The 20,571-nt window shown below is 46.8% G+C and overlaps 1 protein-coding gene across 2 annotated transcripts in view; it reads right to left on the bottom strand.

The window, feature by feature from the left end:
• TUB (TUB bipartite transcription factor) overlaps positions 1-17,067 on the bottom strand; it is a 158,061-nt gene extending 140,994 nt beyond the window's left edge. The window contains exon 1 of one of the 2 annotated variants that reach the window (XM_069738359.1): positions 16,856-17,067. In XM_069738359.1, the coding sequence (XP_069594460.1) occupies positions 16,856-16,989 (134 nt within the window). In that variant the 5' untranslated portion in view covers positions 16,990-17,067. The remainder of the gene's footprint in view (positions 1-16,855) is intronic. The other variant, XM_069738362.1, reaches the window with a different exon arrangement.
• Between the last annotated feature and the right edge of the window lie 3,504 nt (positions 17,068-20,571).

The following is a 20,571-nucleotide window of genomic DNA, read 5'->3' as shown; positions in this document are numbered from 1 at the left end:
CAGTGTAATCAGTATAACAGTGCCGACCTGACACTGTCTGTAGTCACTGAGCACAATCCTGATCACAGGTATCAGTGTAATCAGTATAACGGCACCGACCTGACACTGTCTGTAGTCACTGAGCACAATCCTGATCACAGGTATCGGTGTAATCAGTATAACGGCACCGACCTGACACTGTCTATAGTCACTGAGCACAATCCTGATCACAGGTATCGGTGTAATCAGTATAACGGCACCGACCTGACACTGTCTGTAGTCACTGAGCACAATACTGATCACAGGTATCAGTGTAATCAGTATAACGGCACCGACCTGACACTGTCTGTAGTCACTGAGCACAATCCTGATCACAGGTATCAGTGTAATCAGTATAACAGTACCGACCTGACACTGTAGTCACTGAGCACAATCCTGATCAGAGGTATCAGTGTAATCAGTATAACGGCACTGACCTGACACTGTCTGTAGTCACTGAGCACAATCCTGATCACAGGTATCAGTGTAATCAGTATAACGGTGCCGACCTGACACTGTCTGTAGTCACTGAGCACAATACTGATCACAGGTATCAGTGTAATCAGTATAACGGAGCCGACCTGACACTGCCTGTAGTTACTGAGCACAATCCTGATCACAGGTATCAGTGTAATCAGTATAACAGCACCGACCTGACACGGTCTGTAGTCACTGAGCACAATCCTGATCACAGGTATCGGTGTAATCAGTATAACGGCACCGACCTGACACTGTCTGTAGTCACTGAGCATAATCCTGATCACAGGTATCAGTGTAATGGCACCGATCTGACACTGTCTGTAGTCACTGAGCACAATCCTGATCACAGGTATCAGTGTAATCAGTATAACGGTGCTGACCTGACACTGTCTGTAGTCACTGAGCACAATCCTGATCACAGGTATCAGTGTAATCAGTATAACGGCACCGACCTGACACTGTCTGTAGTCACTGAGCACAATCCTGATCACAGGTGTCAGTGTAATCAGTATAACGGCACCAACCTGACACTGCCTGTAGTCACTGAGCACAATCCTGATCACAGGTATCAGTGTAATCAGTATAACGGTGTTGACCTGACACTGTCTGTAGTCACTGAGCACAATCCTGATCACAGGGGTCAGTGTAATCAGTATAATGGCACTGACCTGACACTGTCTGTAGTCACTGAGCATAAGCCTGATCACAGGTATCAGTGTAATCAGTATAACAGTGCCGACCTGACACTGTCTGTAGTCACTGAGCACAATCCTGATCACAGGTATCAGTGTAATCAGTATAACGGCACCGACCTGACACTGTCTGTAGTCACTGAGCACAATCCTGATCACAGGTATCGGTGTAATCAGTATAACGGCACCGACCTGACACTGTCTATAGTCACTGAGCACAATCCTGATCACAGGTATCGGTGTAATCAGTATAACGGCACCGACCTGACACTGTCTGTAGTCACTGAGCACAATACTGATCACAGGTATCAGTGTAATCAGTATAACGGCACCGACCTGACACTGTCTGTAGTCACTGAGCACAATCCTGATCACAGGTATCAGTGTAATCAGTATAACAGTACCGACCTGACACTGTAGTCACTGAGCACAATCCTGATCAGAGGTATCAGTGTAATCAGTATAACGGCACTGACCTGACACTGTCTGTAGTCACTGAGCACAATCCTGATCACAGGTATCAGTGTAATCAGTATAACGGTGCCGACCTGACACTGTCTGTAGTCACTGAGCACAATACTGATCACAGGTATCAGTGTAATCAGTATAACGGTGCCGATCTGACACTGTCTGTAGTCACTGAGCATAATCCAGATCACAGGTATCAGTGTAATCAGTATAACGGTGCCGACCTGACACTGTCTGTAGTCACTGAGCACAATCCTGATCACAGATATCAGTGTAATCAGTATAACGGCACCGACCTGACACTGTCTGTAGTCATTGAGCACAATCCTGATCAGAAGTATCAGTGTAATCAGTATAACGGCACTGACCTGATACTGTCTGTAGTCACTGAGCACAATCCTGATCACAGGTATCAGTGTAATGGCACCGACCTGACACTGTCTGTAGTCACTGAGCACAATCCTGATCACAGGTATCAGTGTAATCAGTATAACGGCACTGACCTGACACTGTCTGTAGTCACTGAGCACAATCCTGATCACAGGTGTCAGTGTAATCAGTATAATGGCTCCGACCTGACACTGTCTGTAGTCACTGAGCACAATCCTGATCACAGGTATCGGTGTAATCAGTATAACGGCACCGACCTGACACTGTCTGTAGTCACTGAGCACAATCCTGATCACAGGTATCAGTGTAATGGCTCCGACCTGACACTGTCTGTAGTCACTGAGCACAATCCTGATCACAGGTATCAGTGTAATCAGTATAACGGCACCGAACTGACACTGTCTGTAGTCACTGAGCACAATCCTGATCACAGGTGTCAGTGTAATCAGTATAACGGCACTGACCTGATACTGTCTGTAGTCACTGAGCACAATCCTGATCACAGGTATCAGTGTAATCAGTATAACGGCACCGACCTGACACTATCTGTAGTCACTGAGCACAATCCTGATCACAGGTATCAGTGTAATCAGTATAACAGTACCGACCTGACACTGCCTGTAGTCACTGAGCACAATCCTGATCACAGGTATCAGTGTAATCAGTGTAATGGCACCAACCTGACACTGTCTGTAGTCACTGAGCACAATCCTGATCACAGGTGTCAGTGTAATCAGTATAATGGCTCCGACCTGACACTGTCGGTAGTCATTGAGCACAATCCTGATCAGAAGTATCAGTGTAATCAGTATAACGGCACCGACTTGACACTGTCTGTAGTCACTGAGCATAATCCTGATCACAGGTATCAGTGTAATCAGTATAATGGCACTGACCTGACACTGTCTGTAGTCACTGAGCACAATCCTGATCACAGGTGTCAGTGTAATCAGTATAACGGCACCGACCTGACACTGCCTGTAGTCACTGAGCACAATCCTGATCACAGGTATCAGTGTAATCAGTATAACGGCACCGACCTGACACTGTCTGTAGTCATTGAGCACAATCCTGATCAGAAGTATCAGTGTAATCAGTATAACGGCACCGACCTGACACTGTCTGTAGTCACTGAGCACAATCCTGATCACAGGTATCAGTGTAATCAGTATAACTGCACCGACCTGACACTGTCTGTAGTCACTGAGCACAATCCTGATCAGAAGTATCAGTGTATTCAGTATAACGGCTCTGACCTGACACTGTCTGTAATCACTGAGCACAATCCTGCTGAGGTCCCTTTAAAGGATCTGGGAATGTTTAGCTTCAAAAAAGAAGGAAGAGGTATCATCATTATTCTCATTTGCACATGGAAATACCAAAAGCAATTTAATGAAACTGAAAGGGAGAAGATACAGATTAGATTATACTATATAGAGGACTATGGGGAGTGCATTATACTATATAGAGGACTATGGGGAGGTGCGTTATACAGTATGGACTATGGGGAGGCATTATTTTGTATAGAGGACTGTGGGGAGTGTAGTATAGTATATGGATGACTATGGGGAGAGCAAAGACTATGTGGGGCTATTATAATATTTGGAGGACAATGTGGGAGTCTTTATACTGTATGCAAGCAATTGTACAGTGTGAATGTTTGCATGGAGTCCATCATGCTGTGTGGGGGACATTATACAGTGTAGTGAGGTGAGGGGCCAATATACTGTATGTAGGCCCCTTATGCTGTATGGAGGACCGTATGGGGGTCACAGTTTGGGGATCATACTGTGTTGGGGTCTCCATACTTTTCTGGGGGATTTGCGGGGTGAGGTACCGTAGGGTCATCGTACTGTGCATGGGGAGGGTACTGTGGAGGAATTCGCTGTAGGGGTTGTTATGAAAGGTAATTCAGTACCACAATGGACATAGAGGTCAGCGCACATACAGTGACCTGGCAATAACCCAAAAAACAAGAACGAGCTCTGAGACGTGGGAACTCTGTTGACCGCAATCCCTAATCCTCTCCAACCACACTAAAGGCAGCCGTGGATTGCGCCTAACGCTGCCAATGCAACTCGGCACGGCCTGAGAAACTAGCTAGCCTGAAGATAGAAAATAAGCCTACCTTGCCTCAGAGAAATACCCCAAAGGAAAAGGCAGCCCCCACATATAATGACTGTGAGTTAAGATGAAAAGACAAACGTAGAGATGAAATAGATTTAGCAAAGTGAGGCCCAACTTTCTGAACAGAGTGAGGATAGGAAAGGTAACTTTGCGGTCAACACAAAATCCTACAAAAACCACGCAAAGGGGGCAAAAAGACCCTCCGTACCGAACTAACGGCACGGAGGTACACCCTCTGCGTCCCAGAGCTTCCAGCAAGCAGAAAAAACAAATTGACAAGCTGGACAGAAAAAAACAGCAAACAAATAGCAAAGAGGAACTTAGCTATGCAGAGCAGCAGGCCACAGGAACGATCCAGGAGGAAACAGGTCCAATACTAGAACATTGACTGGAGGCCAGGATCAAAGCACTAGGTGGAGTTAAATAGAGCAGCACCTAACGACTTCACCACATCACCTGAGGAAGGAAACTCAGAAGCCGCAGTACCACTTTCCTCCACCAACGGAAGCTCACAGAGAGAACCAGCCGAAGTACCACTTGTGACCACAGGAGGGAGCCCTGCCACAGAATTCACAACAGTACCCCCCCCTTGAGGAGGGGTCACCGAACCCTCACCAGAGCTCCCAGGACGACCAGGATGAGCCATATGAAAGGCACGAACAAGATCGGGAGCATGGACATCAGAGGCAAAGACCCAGGAATTATCTTCCTGAGCATAACCCTTCCACTTAACCAGATACTGGAGTTTCCGCCTTGAAACACGAGAATCCAAAATCTTCTCCACAATATACTCCAACTCCCCCTCCACCAAAATCGGGGCAGGAGGATCAACAGATGGAACCATAGGTGCCACGTATCTCCGCAACAATGACCTATGGAATACGTTATGTATGGAAAAAGAATCTGGAAGGGTCAGACGAAAAGACACAGGATTAAGAACCTCAGAAATCCTATACAGACCAATAAAACGAGGTTTAAACTTAGGAGAGGAAACCTTCATAGGAATATGACGAGAAGATAACCAAACCAAGTCCCCAACCCGAAGTCGGGGACCCACACAGCGTCTGCGATTAGCGAAACGTTGAGCCTTCTCCTGGGACAAGGTCAAATTGTCCACTACATGAGTCCAAATCTGCTGCAACCTGTCCACCACAGTATCCACACCAGGACAGTCCGAAGACTCAACCTGTTCTGAAGAGAAACGAGGATGGAACCCAGAATTGCAGAAAAACGGCGAAACCAAGGTAGCCGAGCTGGCCCGATTATTAAGGGCGAACTCAGCCAAAGGCAAAAAGGACACCCAGTCATCCTGATCAGCAGAAACAAAGCATCTCAGATATGTTTCCAAGGTCTGATTGGTTCGCTCGGTCTGGCCATTAGTCTGAGGATGGAAAGCCGAGGAAAAAGACAAGTCAATGCCCATCCTACCACAAAAGGCTCGCCAAAACCTCGAAACAAACTGGGAACCTCTGTCAGAAACGATATTCTCTGGAATGCCATGTAAACGAACCACATGCTGGAAGAACAATGGCACCAAATCAGAGGAGGAAGGTAATTTAGACAAGGGCACCAAATGGACCATCTTAGAGTAGCGATCACAGATCACCCAAATGACTGACATCTTTTGAGAGACGGGAAGATCTGAAATAAAATCCATAGAGATATGTATCCAAGGCCTCTTCGGGATCGGCAAGGGCAAAAGCAACCCACTGGCACGAGAACAGCAGGGCTTAGCCCGAGCACAAATCCCACAGGACTGCACAAAAGTACGCACATCCCGCGACAGAGATGGCCACCAAAAGGATCTAGCCACTAACTCTCTGGTACCAAAGATTCCAGGATGACCAGCCAACACCGAACAATGAACCTCAGAGATAACTTTATTCGTCCACCTATCAGGGACAAACAGTTTCTCCGCTGGGCAACGATCAGGTTTATTAGCCTGAAATTTTTGCAGCACCCGCCGCAAATCAGGCGAGATGGCAGACAAAAATTACCCCCTCTGAGGATACCCACGGCTCAGATAACCCCGGAGAGTCGGGCACAAAACTTCTAGACAGAGCATCCGCCTTCACATTTTTAGAGCCCGGAAGGTATGAAATCACAAAGTCAAAACGGGCAAAAAACAACGACCAACGAGCCTGTCTAGGATTCAACCGCTTGGCAGACTCGAGATAAGTCAAGTTCTTATGATCAGTCAAGACCACCACGCGATGCTTAGCTCCCTCAAGCCAATGACGCCACTCCTCGAATGCCCACTTCATGGCCAGCAACTCTCGATTGCCCGCATCATAATTACGCTCAGCAGGCGAAAACTTCCTGGAAAAGAAGGCGCATGGTTTCATCACCGAGCAATCAGAACTTCTCTGCGACAAAACAGCCCCTGCTCCAATCTCAGAAGCGTCAACCTCGACCTGGAACGGAAGCGAAACATCTGGTTGACAAAACACAGGGGCAGAACAAAAACGACGCTTCAACTCTTGAAAAGCTTCCACAGCAGCAGAAGACCAATTGACCACATCAGCACCCTTCTTGGTCAAATCGGTCAATGGTTTAGCAATACTAGAAAAATTGCAGATGAAGCGACGATAAAAATTAGCAAAGCCCAGGAACTTTTGCAGACTTTTCAGAGATGTCAGCTGAGTCCAATCATGGATGGCTTGGACCTTAACAGGGTCCATCTCGATAGTAGAAGGGGAAAAGATGAACCCCAAAAATGAAACCTTCTGAACACCAAAGAGACACTTTGATCCCTTCACAAACAAAGAATTAGCACGCAGGACCTGAAAAACTGTTCTGACCTGCTTCACATGAGACTCCCAATCATCCGAGAAGATCAAAATGTCATCCAAGTACACAATCAGGAATTTATCCAGGTACTCTCGGAAGATGTCATGCATAAAGGACTGAAACACTGATGGAGCATTGGCAAGTCCGAATGGCATTACTAGATACTCAAAATGACCCTCGGGCGTATTAAATGCAGTTTTCCATTCATCGCCTCGCTTAATTCGCACAAGATTATACGCACCACGAAGATCTATCTTGGTGAACCAACTAGCCCCCTTAATCCGAGCAAACAAATCAGATAACAACGGCAAGAGGTACTGAAATTTAACCGTGATCTTATTAAGAAGGCGTTAATCTATACAAGGTCTCAGCGAACCATCCTTCTTGGCTACAAAGAAGAACCCTGCTCCCAATGGTGATGACGATGACGGGCGAATATGCCCCTTCTCCAGGGACTCCTTCACATAACTGCGCATAGCGGCGTGCTCAGGCACAGATAAATTAAACAGTCGACCTTTTGGGAATTTACTACCAGGAATCAAATTGATAGCACAATCACAATCCCTATGCGGAGGTAGGGTATCGGACTTGGGCTCATCAAATACATCCCGGTAATCAGACAAGAACTCTGGAACCTCAGAAGGGGTGGATGACGAAATTGACAGAAATGGGACATCACCATGTACCCCCTGACAACCCCAGCTGGACACCGACATGGATTTCCAATCTAATACTGGATTATGGGCTTGTAGCCATGGCAACCCCAACACGACCACATCATGCAGATTATGCAACACCAGAAAGTGAATAACCTCCTGATGTGCAGGAACCATGCACATGGTCAGCTGGGTCCAGTATTGAGGCTTATTCTTGGCCAAAGGCGTAGCATCAATTCCTCTCAATGGAATAGGACACTGCAAGGGCTCCAAGAAAAACCCACAACGTTTAGCATAATCCAAGTCCATCAAATTCAGGGCAGCGCCTGAATCAACAAACGCCATGACAGAATACGATGACAAAGAGCAGATCAAGGTAACGGACAGAAGAAATTTTGACTGTACAGTACCAATGACGGCAGACCTAGCGGACCGCTTAGTGCGCTTAGGACAATCAGAGATAGCATGAGTGGAATCACCACAGTAGAAACACAGCCCATTCAGACGTCTGTGTTCTTGCCGTTCAACTCTAGTCATAGTCCTATCACACTGCATAGGCTCAGGTTTAAGCTCAGGTAATACCGCCAAATGGTGCACAGATTTACGCTCGCGCAAGCGTCGACCGATCTGAATGGCCAAAGACATAGACTCATTCAAACCAGCAGGCATAGGAAAACCCACCATGACATCCTTAAGGGCTTCAGAGAGACCCTTTCTGAATATAGCTGCCAGCGCAGATTCATTCCATTGAGTGAGTACGGACCACTTTCTAAATTTCTGACAATATACCTCTATCTCATCCTGAGCCTGACACAGAGCCAGCAAATTCTTCTCTGCCTGATCCACAGAATTAGGCTCATCGTACAGCAATCCGAGCGCCAGGAAAAACGCATTGATATTACTTAATGCAGGATCTCCTGGCGCAAGAGAAAATGCCCAGTCCTGAGGGTCGCCACGCAAAAAAGAAATAATGATCAAAACCTGTTGAACTGGGTCACCAGAGGAGCGAGGTTTCAAAGCCAGAAATAGTTTACAATTAGTTTTGAAACTCAGAAATTTAGTTCTATCTCCAAAAAACAAATCAGGAATAGGAATTCTTGGTTCTAACATAGCTTTCTGATCAATAGTGTCTTGAATATTTTGTACTCTTGCCGTGAGCTGATCCACACATGAAGACAGACCTTTAATGTCCATCACTACACCTGTGTCCTGAACCACCCAAATGTCTAGGGGAAAAAAAAAGGCAAAACACAGTGCAGAGAAAAAAAAATGGTCTCAGAACTTCTTTTTTCCCTCTATTGAGAATCATTAGTACTTCAGGCCTCCAGTACTGTTATGAAAGGCAATTCAGTATCACAATGGACATAGCGGTCAGAGCACATACAGTGATCTGACAATAACCCAAAAACATAGAACGAGCTCTGAGACGTGGGAACTCTGCAGACCGCAATCCCTCATCCTCTCCAACCACACTAAAGGCAGCCGTGGATTGCGCCTAACACTCCCTATGCAACTCGGCACGGCCTGAGAAACTAGCTAGCCTGAAGATAGAAAATAAGCCTACCTTGCCTCAGAGAAATACCCCAAAGGAAAAGGCAGCCCCCACATATAATGACTGTGAGTAAGATGAAAAGACAAACGTAGAGATGAAATAGATTTAGCAAAGTGAGGCCCAACTTTCTGAACAGAGCGAGGATAGGAAAGGTAACTTTGCGGTCAACACAAAATCCTACAAAAACCACGCAAAGGGGGCAAAAAGACCCTCCGTACCAAACTAACGGCACGGAGGTACACCCTCTGCGTCCCAGAGCTTCCAGCAAGCAGAAAAAAACAAATTGACAAGCTGGACAGAAAAAAACAGCAAACAAATAGCAAAGAGGAACTTAGCTATGCAGAGCAGCAGGACACAGGAACGATCCAGGAGGAAACAGGTCCAATACTAGAACATTGACTAGAGGCCAGGATCAAAGCACTAGGTGGAGTTAAATAGAGCAGCACCTAACGACTTCACCACATCACCTGAGGAAGGAAACTCAGAAGCCGCAGTACCACTTTCCTCCACCAACAGAAGCTCACAGAGAGAACCAGCCGAAGTACCACTTGTGACCACAGGAGAGAGCTCTGCCACAGAATTCACAACAAGGGGTATCTTAGTGATTGGGGGGCACTTTTGTTGACATCATACTTTATGGGTGCAATAAAAGTGGAATCTAGGGCTCCAGGAGAATTAGAGGGTGCACAGTACCACACAGCAGGTGCAGTAATAGGGTCACACACCCCAATACTGAGCCACTGCTGCCTTATCAGCATGATGAGTAGTTTGTGCAGGTTGGACATAGATATGGACGGTGCAGGAAATGTGAGAAGTCTGATGTGTCTTTGTTGTAATCTCTGCAGACGAGTCCTGGCTGGAGAAGTTGTCATGTCGGTCTGGGCCAGATGGAGAAAACGGAAAAATCGAACGATTCCATCAGAAAGAACGTCAGCGGTAAGTCACAGGAGGAGGAAGGAGGAGGACCTGTTCATGTCACCAGCTTCCCAATGATCAGTCACTGACCCTAGAGCACACATTCAGTAATGTCATCACCAAGGCCAGTGGTGCGCTCAATGCCAGGCAGGAGGCTGCACAGCTCTCAGCACAACGTCATAGAAGACAGAGGAGTCCAGCGCTGGCCACATATCCCAAACAGATTGTATGTCAGTATAGGGTTAGAGCAACGCTCTGCAGATCTCTAGAGGCCGGCGGTGCAATAATGTGCACAATGAGGTGTGCTGCAATCATATGACTCGCTGTAGACCGACATCAGAGACATGGAGCCGCAGTGACATCATACAACGAAATGATGACAGTGGCCAGATGTATAACGTGCAGTAAGCATATATAGCGCTGTCCTCTGTGCACACTCTGCTTGCTCATATAAAGTGCTGTCATCATCATCAGGCGCTCTGCTCGCTCATATAAAGTGATTTCATCATCATCAGGCACTGTGCTCGCTCATATAAAGTGCTGTCATCATCATCATCAGGTGCTCTGCTCGCTCATATAAAGTGCTGTCATCATCATCAGGAGCTCTGCTCGCTCATATAAAGTGCTGTCATCATCATCAGGCACTGTGCTCGCTCATATAAAGTGCTTTCATCATCATCAGGCGCTCTGCTCGCTCATATAAAGTGCTGTCATCATCATCAGGAGCTCTGCTCGCTCATATAAAGTGCTGTCATCATCATCAGGCACTGTGCTCGCTCATATAAAGTGCTTTCATCATCATCAGGCGCTCTGCTCGCTCATATAAAGTGCTGTCATCATCATCAGGAGCTCTGCTCGCTCATATAAAGTGCTGTCATCATCATCAGGCGCTCTGCTCGCTCATATAAAGTGCTGTCATCATCATCAGGCACTGTGCTCGCTCATATAAAGTGCTTTCATCATCATCAGGCGCTCTGCTCGCTCATATAAAGTGCTGTCATCATCATCAGGCACTGTGCTTGCTCATATAAAGTGCTTTCATCATCATCAGGCACTCTGCTCGCTCATATAAAGTGCTGTCATCATCATCAGGAGCTCTGCTCGCTCATATAAAGTGCTGTCATCATCAGGAGCTCTGCTCGCTCATATAAAGTGCGTTCATCATCATCAGGAGCTCTGCTCGCTCATATAAAGTGCTGTCATCATCATCAGGCGCTCTGCTCGCTCATATAAAGTGCTTTCATCATCATCAGGCGCTCTGCTCGCTCATATAAAGTGCTGTCATCATCATCAGGAGCTCTGCTCGCTCATATAAAGTGCTGTCATCATCAGGAGCTCTGCTCGCTCATATAAAGTGCGTTCATCATCATCAGGAGCTCTGCTCGCTCATATAAAGTGCTGTCACCATCATCAGGCACTGTGCTCGCTCATATAAAGTGCTATCATCATTATCAGGCACTCTGCTCGCTCATGTATAGTGCTGTCATCATCAGGCACTCTGCTCGTTCATATAAAGTGCTGTTATCATCAGGCACTCTGCTCGCTCATATAATGTGCTGTCATCATCATCAGGCACTCTGCTCGCTCATATAAAGTGCTGTCATCATCATCAGGCACTGTGCTCGCTCATATAAAGTGCTGTCATCATCATCAGGCACTGTGCTCGTTCATATAAAGTGCTGCCGTCATCAGGCACTCTGCTCGCTCATATAAAGTGCTGTCATCATCATCAGGCGCTCTGCTCGCTCATACAAAGTGCTGTCATCAACATCAGGTGCTCTGCTCGCTCATATAAAGTGCTGTCGTCAAGATCAAGCGCTCTGCTCGCTCATATACAGTGCTGCCATCATCATCAGGTGCTCTGCTCGCTCATATAAAGTGCTGTCATCAGGCGCTCTGCTAGCTCATATTATTTCTTGATAAATGATTTATCCGCTCTATAAAATGATTAATTAACAAAGGCATGAATGATTCAGAGATGTCTATAAACATCGCCTGTGCTATACGGGGGCTCTGTGTGTCCATAAACATCGCCTGTGCTATACGGGGGCTCTGTGTGTCCATAAACATCGCCTGCGCTATACGGGGGCTCTGTGTGTCCGTATACATCGCCTGTGCTATAGGGGGCTCCGTATTTCCGTATACATCGCCTGCAATATAGGGGGGCTCTGTATGTCCGTATACATCGCCTGCAATATAGGGGGGCTCCGCGTGTCCCAATAAATTGCCTGTGCTATAGGGGGGCTCCGTGTGTCCGTATAGATCGCCTGCGCTATAGGGGGGCTCCGTGTGTCCGTATAGATCGCCTGCGCTATAGGGGGGGGCTCCGCGTTTCCGTATACATCGCCTGTGCTATAGGGGGGCGCCGTGTATCCGTATACATCGTCTGCGCTATAGGGGTCTCCGTATGTCCGTATACATTGCCTGCACTATAGGGGGGTTCCGTATGTCCGTATACATCGCCTGTGCTATAGGGGGGCTCCATGTGTCCATATATAGGGGGGCTCCGTGTGTCCGTATACATCGCCTGCGCTATAGGGGGCTCCGTGTGTCCGTATACATCGCCTGTGCTATAGGGGGGGGCTCCGTATGTCCGTATACATCGCCTGTGCTATAGGGGGGCTTCGTGTGTCCGTATACATCGCCTGTGCTATAGGGGGGGCTCCGTATGTCCGTATACATCGCCTGTGCTATAGGGGGGCTTCGTGTGTCCGTATACGTCGCCTGCGCTATAGGGGGGCTCCGTATGTCCGTATACATCGCCTGTGCTATAGGGGGGCTCCGTATGTCCGTATACATCGCCTGCGCTATAGGGGGCTCCGTGTGTCCGTATACATCGCCTGCGCTATAGGGGGCTCCGTGTGTCCGTATACATCGCCTGTGCTATAGGGGGGCTCCGTATGTCCGTATACATCGCCTGTGCTATAGGGGGGCTCCGTGTGTCCGTATACATCGCCTGCGCTATAGGGGTCTCTGTATGTCCGTATACATTGCCTGCACTATAGGGGGGCTCCGTGTGTCCGCATACATCGCCTGCGCTATAGGGGTCTCCGTATGTCCGTATACATTGCCTGCACTATAGGGGGGCTCCGTGTATCCGTATACATCGCCTGTGCTATAGGGGGGTTCCGTATGTCCGTATACATCGCCTGTGCTATAGGGGGGCTCCATGTGTCCATATATAGGGGGGCTCCGTGTGTCCGTATACATCGCCTGCGCTATAGGGGGGCTCCGTGTGTCCGTATACATCGCCTGCGCTATAGGGGTCTCCGTATGTCCGTATACATTGCCTGCACTATAGGGGGGTTCCGTATGTCCGTATACATCGCCTGTGCTATAGGGGGGCTCCATGTGTCCATATATAGGGGGGCTCCGTGTGTCCGTATACATCGCCTGCGCTATAGGGGTCTCCGTATGTCCGTATACATTGCCTGCACTATAGGGGGGCTCCGTGTGTCCGCATACATCGCCTGCGCTATAGGGGTCTCCGTATGTCCGTATACATTGCCTGCACTATAGGGGGGCTCCGTGTATCCGTATACATCGCCTGTGCTATAGGGGGGTTCCGTATGTCCGTATACATCGCCTGTGCTATAGGGGGGCTCCATGTGTCCATATATAGGGGGGCTCCGTATGTCCGTATACATCGCCTGCGCTATAGGGGGCTCCGTGTGTCCGTATACATCGCCTGCGCTATAGGGGGGCTCCGTATGTCCGTATACATCGCCTGTGCTATAGGGGGGCTCCGTATGTCCGTATACATCGCCTGCGCTATAGGGGGGCTCCGTATGTCCGTATACATCGCCTGTGCTATAGGGGGGCTCCGTATGTCCGTATACATCGTCTGCGCTATAGGGGGCTCCGTATGTCCGTATACATCGCCTGTGCTATAGGGGGGCTCCGTATGTCCGTATACATCGCCTGCGCTATAGGGGGCTCCGTGTGTCCGTATACATCGCCTGCGCTATAGGGGGCTCCGTGTGTCCGTATACATCGCCTGTGCTATAGGGGGGCTCCGTATGTCCGTATACATCGCCTGTGCTATAGGGGGGCTCCGTGTGTCCGTATACATCGCCTGCGCTATAGGGGTCTCCGTATGTCCGTATACATTGCCTGCACTATAGGGGGGCTCCGTGTGTCCGCATACATCGCCTGCGCTATAGGGGTCTCCGTATGTCCGTATACATTGCCTGCACTATAGGGGGGCTCCGTGTATCCGTATACATCGCCTGTGCTATAGGGGGGTTCCGTATGTCCGTATACATCGCCTGTGCTATAGGGGGGCTCCATGTGTCCATATATAGGGGGGCTCCGTGTGTCCGTATACATCGCCTGCGCTATAGGGGGGCTCCGTGTGTCCGTATACATCGCCTGCGCTATAGGGGGGCTCCGTATGTCCGTATACATCGCCTGTGCTATAGGGGGGCTCCGTATGTCCGTATACATCGTCTGCGCTATAGGGGGATCCGTATGTCCGTATACATCGCCTGTGCTATAGGGGGGCTCCGTATGTCCGTATACATCGCCTGCGCTATAGGGGGCTCCGTGTGTCCGTATACATCGCCTGCGCTATAGGGGGCTCCGTGTGTCCGTATACATCGCCTGTGCTATAGGGGGGCTCCGTATGTCCGTATACATCGCCTGTGCTATAGGGGGGCTCCATGTGTCCGTATACATCGCCTGCGCTATAGGGGTCTCCGTATGTCCGTATACATTGCCTGCACTATAGGGGGGCTCCGTGTGTCCGCATACATCGCCTGCGCTATAGGGGTCTCCGTATGTCCGTATACATTGCCTGCACTATAGGGGGGTTCCGTATGTCCGTATACATCGCCTGTGCTATAGGGGGGCTCCATGTGTCCATATATAGGGGGGCTCCGTGTGTCCGTATACATCGCCTGCGCTATAGGGGGCTCCGTGTGTCCGTATACATCGCCTGTGCTATAGGGGGGGGGCTCCGTATGTCCGTATACATCGCCTGTGCTATAGGGGAGCTCCTTATGTCCGTATACATCGCCTGCGCTATAGGGGGGCTCCGTATGTCCGTATACATCGCCTGTGCTATAGGGGGGCTCCGTATGTCCGTATACATCGTCTGCGCTATAGGGGGCTCCGTATGTCCGTATACATCGCCTGTGCTATAGGGGGGCTCCGTATGTCCGTATACATCGCCTGCGCTATAGGGGGCTCCGTGTGTCCGTATACATCGCCTGCGCTATAGGGGGCTCCGTGTGTCCGTATACATCGCCTGTGCTATAGGGGGGCTCCGTATGTCCGTATACATCGCCTGTGCTATAGGGGGGCTCCGTGTGTCCGTATACATCGCCTGCGCTATAGGGGTCTCCGTATGTCCGTATACATTGCCTGCACTATAGGGGGGCTCCGTGTGTCCGCATACATCGCCTGCGCTATAGGGGTCTCCGTATGTCCGTATACATTGCCTGCACTATAGGGGGGTTCCGTATGTCCGTATACATCGCCTGTGCTATAGGGGGGCTCCATGTGTCCATATATAGGGGGGCTCCGTGTGTCCGTATACATCGCCTGCGCTATAGGGGGCTCCGTGTGTCCGTATACATCGCCTGTGCTATAGGGGGGGGCTCCGTATGTCCGTATACATAGCCTGTGCTATAGGGGGGCTCCATGTGTCCGTATACGTCGCCTGCGCTATAGGGGGGCTCCGTATGTCCGTATACATCGCCTGTGCTATAGGGGGGCTCCGTATGTCCGTATACATCGCCTGCGCTATAGGGGGGCTCCGTATGTCCGTATACATCGCCTGCGCTATAGGGGGGCTCCGTATGTCCGTATACATCGCCTGTGCTATAGGGGGCTCCGTATGTCCGTATACATCGCCTGCGCTATAGGGGGCTCCGTGTGTCCGTATACATCGCCTGTGCTATAGGGGGCTCCGTATGTCCGTATACATCGCCTGTGCTATAGGGGGGCTCCGTGTGTCCGTATACATCGCCTGCGCTATAGGGGTCTCCGTATGTCCGTATACATTGCCTGCACTATAGGGGGGCTCCGTGTGTCCGCATACATCGCCTGCGCTATAGGGGTCTCCTTATGTCCGTATACATTGCCTGCACTATAGGGGGGCTCCGTGTGTCCGTATACATCGCCTGTGCTATAGGGGGGTTCCGTATGTCCGTATACATCGCCTGTGCTATAGGGGGGCTCCATGTGTCCATATATAGGGGGGCTCCGTGTGTCCGTATACATCGCCTGCACTATAGGGGGGCTCCATGTGTCCATATATAGGGGGGCTCCGTGTGTCCGTATACATCGCCTGCGCTATAGGGGGGCTCCGTATGTCCGTATACATCGCCTGCGCTATAGGGGGGCTCCGTATGTCCGTATACATCGCCTGAGCAATAGGGGAGCTCCGTATGTCCGTATACATCGCCTGCGCTATAGGGGGGCTCCGTATGTCCGTATACATCGCCTGCGCTATAGGGGGGCTCCGTATGTCCGTATACATCGCCTGCGCTATAGGGGGGCTCCGTATGTCCATATATAGGGGGGCTCCGTATGTCCATATATAGGGGGGCTCCGTATGTCCGTATACATCGCCTGCGCTATAGGGGGGCTCCATGTGTCCATATATGGGGGGCTCCGTATGTCCCCAGCCGGCGCACACAAGCCATATGAATCCCCCCACACCCCCAGTAACAGGCAGACACATTGATACATTGTAACATTTCCCAGCAGCCGCTGTTTGTGACACATTGTCACCGGCTCCGTTAACCCCTCGGGCCCCGTACCTGTCGTAGCTCCACCTGCTGTAGCACATGGTCCTGGTGCCGCCGACCCCCTCCATCCTCCGCTGCGGCCGGGCGCCGGGCTCGGGACCTCCCGTCCGGGGAGGGGGATCACACAGAGACCCCCGGAGGCTCATGGACGGCTCCCACAATCCGAGGAATGTACCACGGTCACTGTGAGGAGGGGGAGCAGAGCACGGTGTGTGTGAGACCCCCAGAGCCGGCAGTGTGCAGCTGCTCCAGAGTGATGGAGGCTCTGGGAGGAAGAGGAGGAGGAGGAAGGTCTCCAGACACCGTGCTCCATCCTGACATCACCGTCCCCGGAGCCTCGTCCTACAGGTGCCATCACCAGACTCCTCACAGAAACGACCCCCCAAAACATTACCGCAAGAATCGGCCACAAATCACACAGGACGCTTTATACACGCGGATTATTAGTATTCAGTGTTAACCGTGTTCTGAAAATCCCATCAACATGAAATGAAAGGTTCTCCTGCGTACAGAAATAATACTGCCACCATGTGCTAGAGTATACCTACTATAATACTGCCCCTATGTACAAGAATATACTATAATACTGCCCCTATGTACAAGAATATAACTACTATAATACTGCCCCTATGTACAGGAATATAACTGCTATAATACTGCTCCTATGTACAAGAATATAACAACTATAATACTGCTCCTATGTACAAGAATATAACTACTATAATACTGCCCCTATGTACAAGAATATAACTACTATAATACTGCCTCTATGTACAAGAGTATAACTACTATAATACTGCCCCTATGTACAAGAATATAACTACTATAATACTGCCCCTATGTACAAGAATATAACTACTATAATACTGCCCCTATGTACAAGAATATAACTACTATAATACTGCCTCTATGTACAAGAGTATAACTACTATAATACTGCCCCTATGTACAAGAATATAACTACTATAATACTGCCCCTATGTACAAGAATATAACTACTATAATACTGCCTCTATGTACAAGAATATAACTACTATAATACTGCTCCTATGTACAAGAATATAACTACTATAATACTGCTCCTATGTACAGGAATATAACTACTATAATACTGCCCCCTATGTACAAGAATATAACTACTATAATACTGCTCCTATGTACAAGAATATAACTACTATAATACTGCCCCTATGTACAAGAATATAACTACTATAATACTGCCCCTATGTACAAGAATATAACTACTATAATACTGCCCCTATGTACAAGAATATAACTACTATAATACTGCTCCTATGTATAAGAATATAACTACTATCATACTGCCCCCTATGTACAAGAATATAACTACTATAATACTGCCCCTATGTACAAGAATATAACTATTATAATACTGCTCCTATGTACAAGAATATAACTACTATAATACTGCCCCTATGTACAAGAATATAACTACTATAATACTGCCCCTATGTATAAGAATATAACTACTATAATACTGCCCCTATGTACAAGAATATAACTACTATAATACTGCTCCTATGTACAAGAATATAACTACTATAATACTTCTCCTATGTACAAGAATATAACTACTATAATACTGCTCCTATGTACAAGAATATAACTACTATAATACTGCTCCTATGTATAAGAATATAACTACTATCATACTGCCCCTATGTACAAGAATATAACTACTATAATACTGCCCCTATGTACAAGAATATAACTACTATAATACTGCTCCTATGTACAGGAATATAACTACTATAATACTGCCCCTGTGTACAAGAATATAACTACTATAATACTGCCCCTATGTACAAGAATATAACTACTATAATACTGCCCCTATGTACAGGAATATAACTACTATAATACTGCCCCTATGTACAAGAATATAACTACTATAATACTGCCCCTATGTACAAGAATATAACTACTATAATACTGCCCCTATGTACAAGAATATAACTACTATAATACTGCCCCTATGTACAAGAATATAACTACTATAATACTGCTCCTATGTACAGGAATATAACTACTATAATACTGCCCCCTATGTACAAGAATATAACTACTATAATACTGCCCCCTATGTACAAGAATATAACTACTATAATACTGCCCCTATGTACAAGAATATAACTACTATAATACTGCCCCTATGTACAAGAATATAACTACTATAATACTGCCCCTATGTACAAGAATATAACTACTATAATACTGCCCCCTATGTACAAGAATATAACTACTATAATACTGCCCCTATGTACAAGAATATAACTACTATAATACTGCCCCTATGTGCAAGAATATAACTACTATAATACTGCTCCTATGTGCAAGAATATAACTACTATAATACTGCTCCTATGTGCAAGAATATAACTACTATAATACTGCTCCTATGTGCAAGAATATAACTACTATAATACTGCTCCTATGTACAAGAATATAACTACTATAATACTGCCCCTATGTACAAGAATATAACTACTATAATACTGCCCCTATGTACAAGAATATAACTACTATAATACTGCTCCTATGTACAAGAATATACTATAATACTGCTCCTATATACAAGAATATAACTACTATAATACTGCCCCTATGTACAAGAATATAACTACTATAATACTGCTCCTATGTACAAGAATATAACTACTATAATACTGCCCCTATGTACAAGAATATAACTACTATAATACTGCCCCCTATGTACAAGAATATAACTACTATAATACTGCTCCTATATATAAGAATATAACTACTATAATACTGCTCCTATGTGCAAGAATATAACTACTATAATACAGCCCCCTATGTACAAGAATATAACTACTATAATACTGCCCCTATGTACAAGAATATAACTACTATAATACTGCCCCCTATGTACAAGAATATAACTACTATAATACTGCTCCTATATATAAGAATATAACTACTATAATACTGCTCCTATGTGCAAGAATATAACTACTATAATACTGCTCCTATGTATAAGAATATAACTACTATAATACTGCCCCTATGTACAAGAATATAACTACTATAATACTGCCCCCTATGTACAAGAATATAACTACTATAATACTGCTCCTATGTACAAGAATATAACTACTATAATACTGCTCCTATGTACAAGAATATAACTACTATAATACTGCCCCTATGTACAAGAATATAACTACTATAATACTGCCCCTATGTACAAGAATATAACTACTATAATACTGCTCCTATGTACAAGAATATAACTACTATAATACTGCCCCTATGTACAAGAATATAACTGCTATAATACTGTCCCTATGTACAAGAATATAACTACTATAATACTGCTCCTATGTACAAGAATATAACTACTATAATACTGCCCCTATGTACAAGAATATAACTACTATACTACTGCTCCTATGTACAAGAATATAACTACTATAATACTGCCCCTATGTACAAGAATATAACTACTATAATACTGCTCCTATGTACAGGAATATAACTACTATAATACTGCCCCCTATGTACAAGAATATAACTACTATAATACTGCCCCTATGTACAAGAATATAACTACTATAATACTGCCCCTATGTACAAGAATATAACTACTATAATACTGCTCCTATGTACAAGAATATAACTACTATAATACTGCCCCCTATGTACAAGAATATAACTACTATAATACTGCCCCTATGTACAAGAAT

Source organism: Ranitomeya imitator, chromosome 9 (genome assembly GCF_032444005.1).
Source record: "Ranitomeya imitator isolate aRanImi1 chromosome 9, aRanImi1.pri, whole genome shotgun sequence".
Taxonomy (NCBI): domain Eukaryota; kingdom Metazoa; phylum Chordata; class Amphibia; order Anura; family Dendrobatidae; genus Ranitomeya; species Ranitomeya imitator.
Note: the sequence above shows the minus strand (reverse complement) of the source record. Positions and strands in the feature narration are given on the sequence as shown.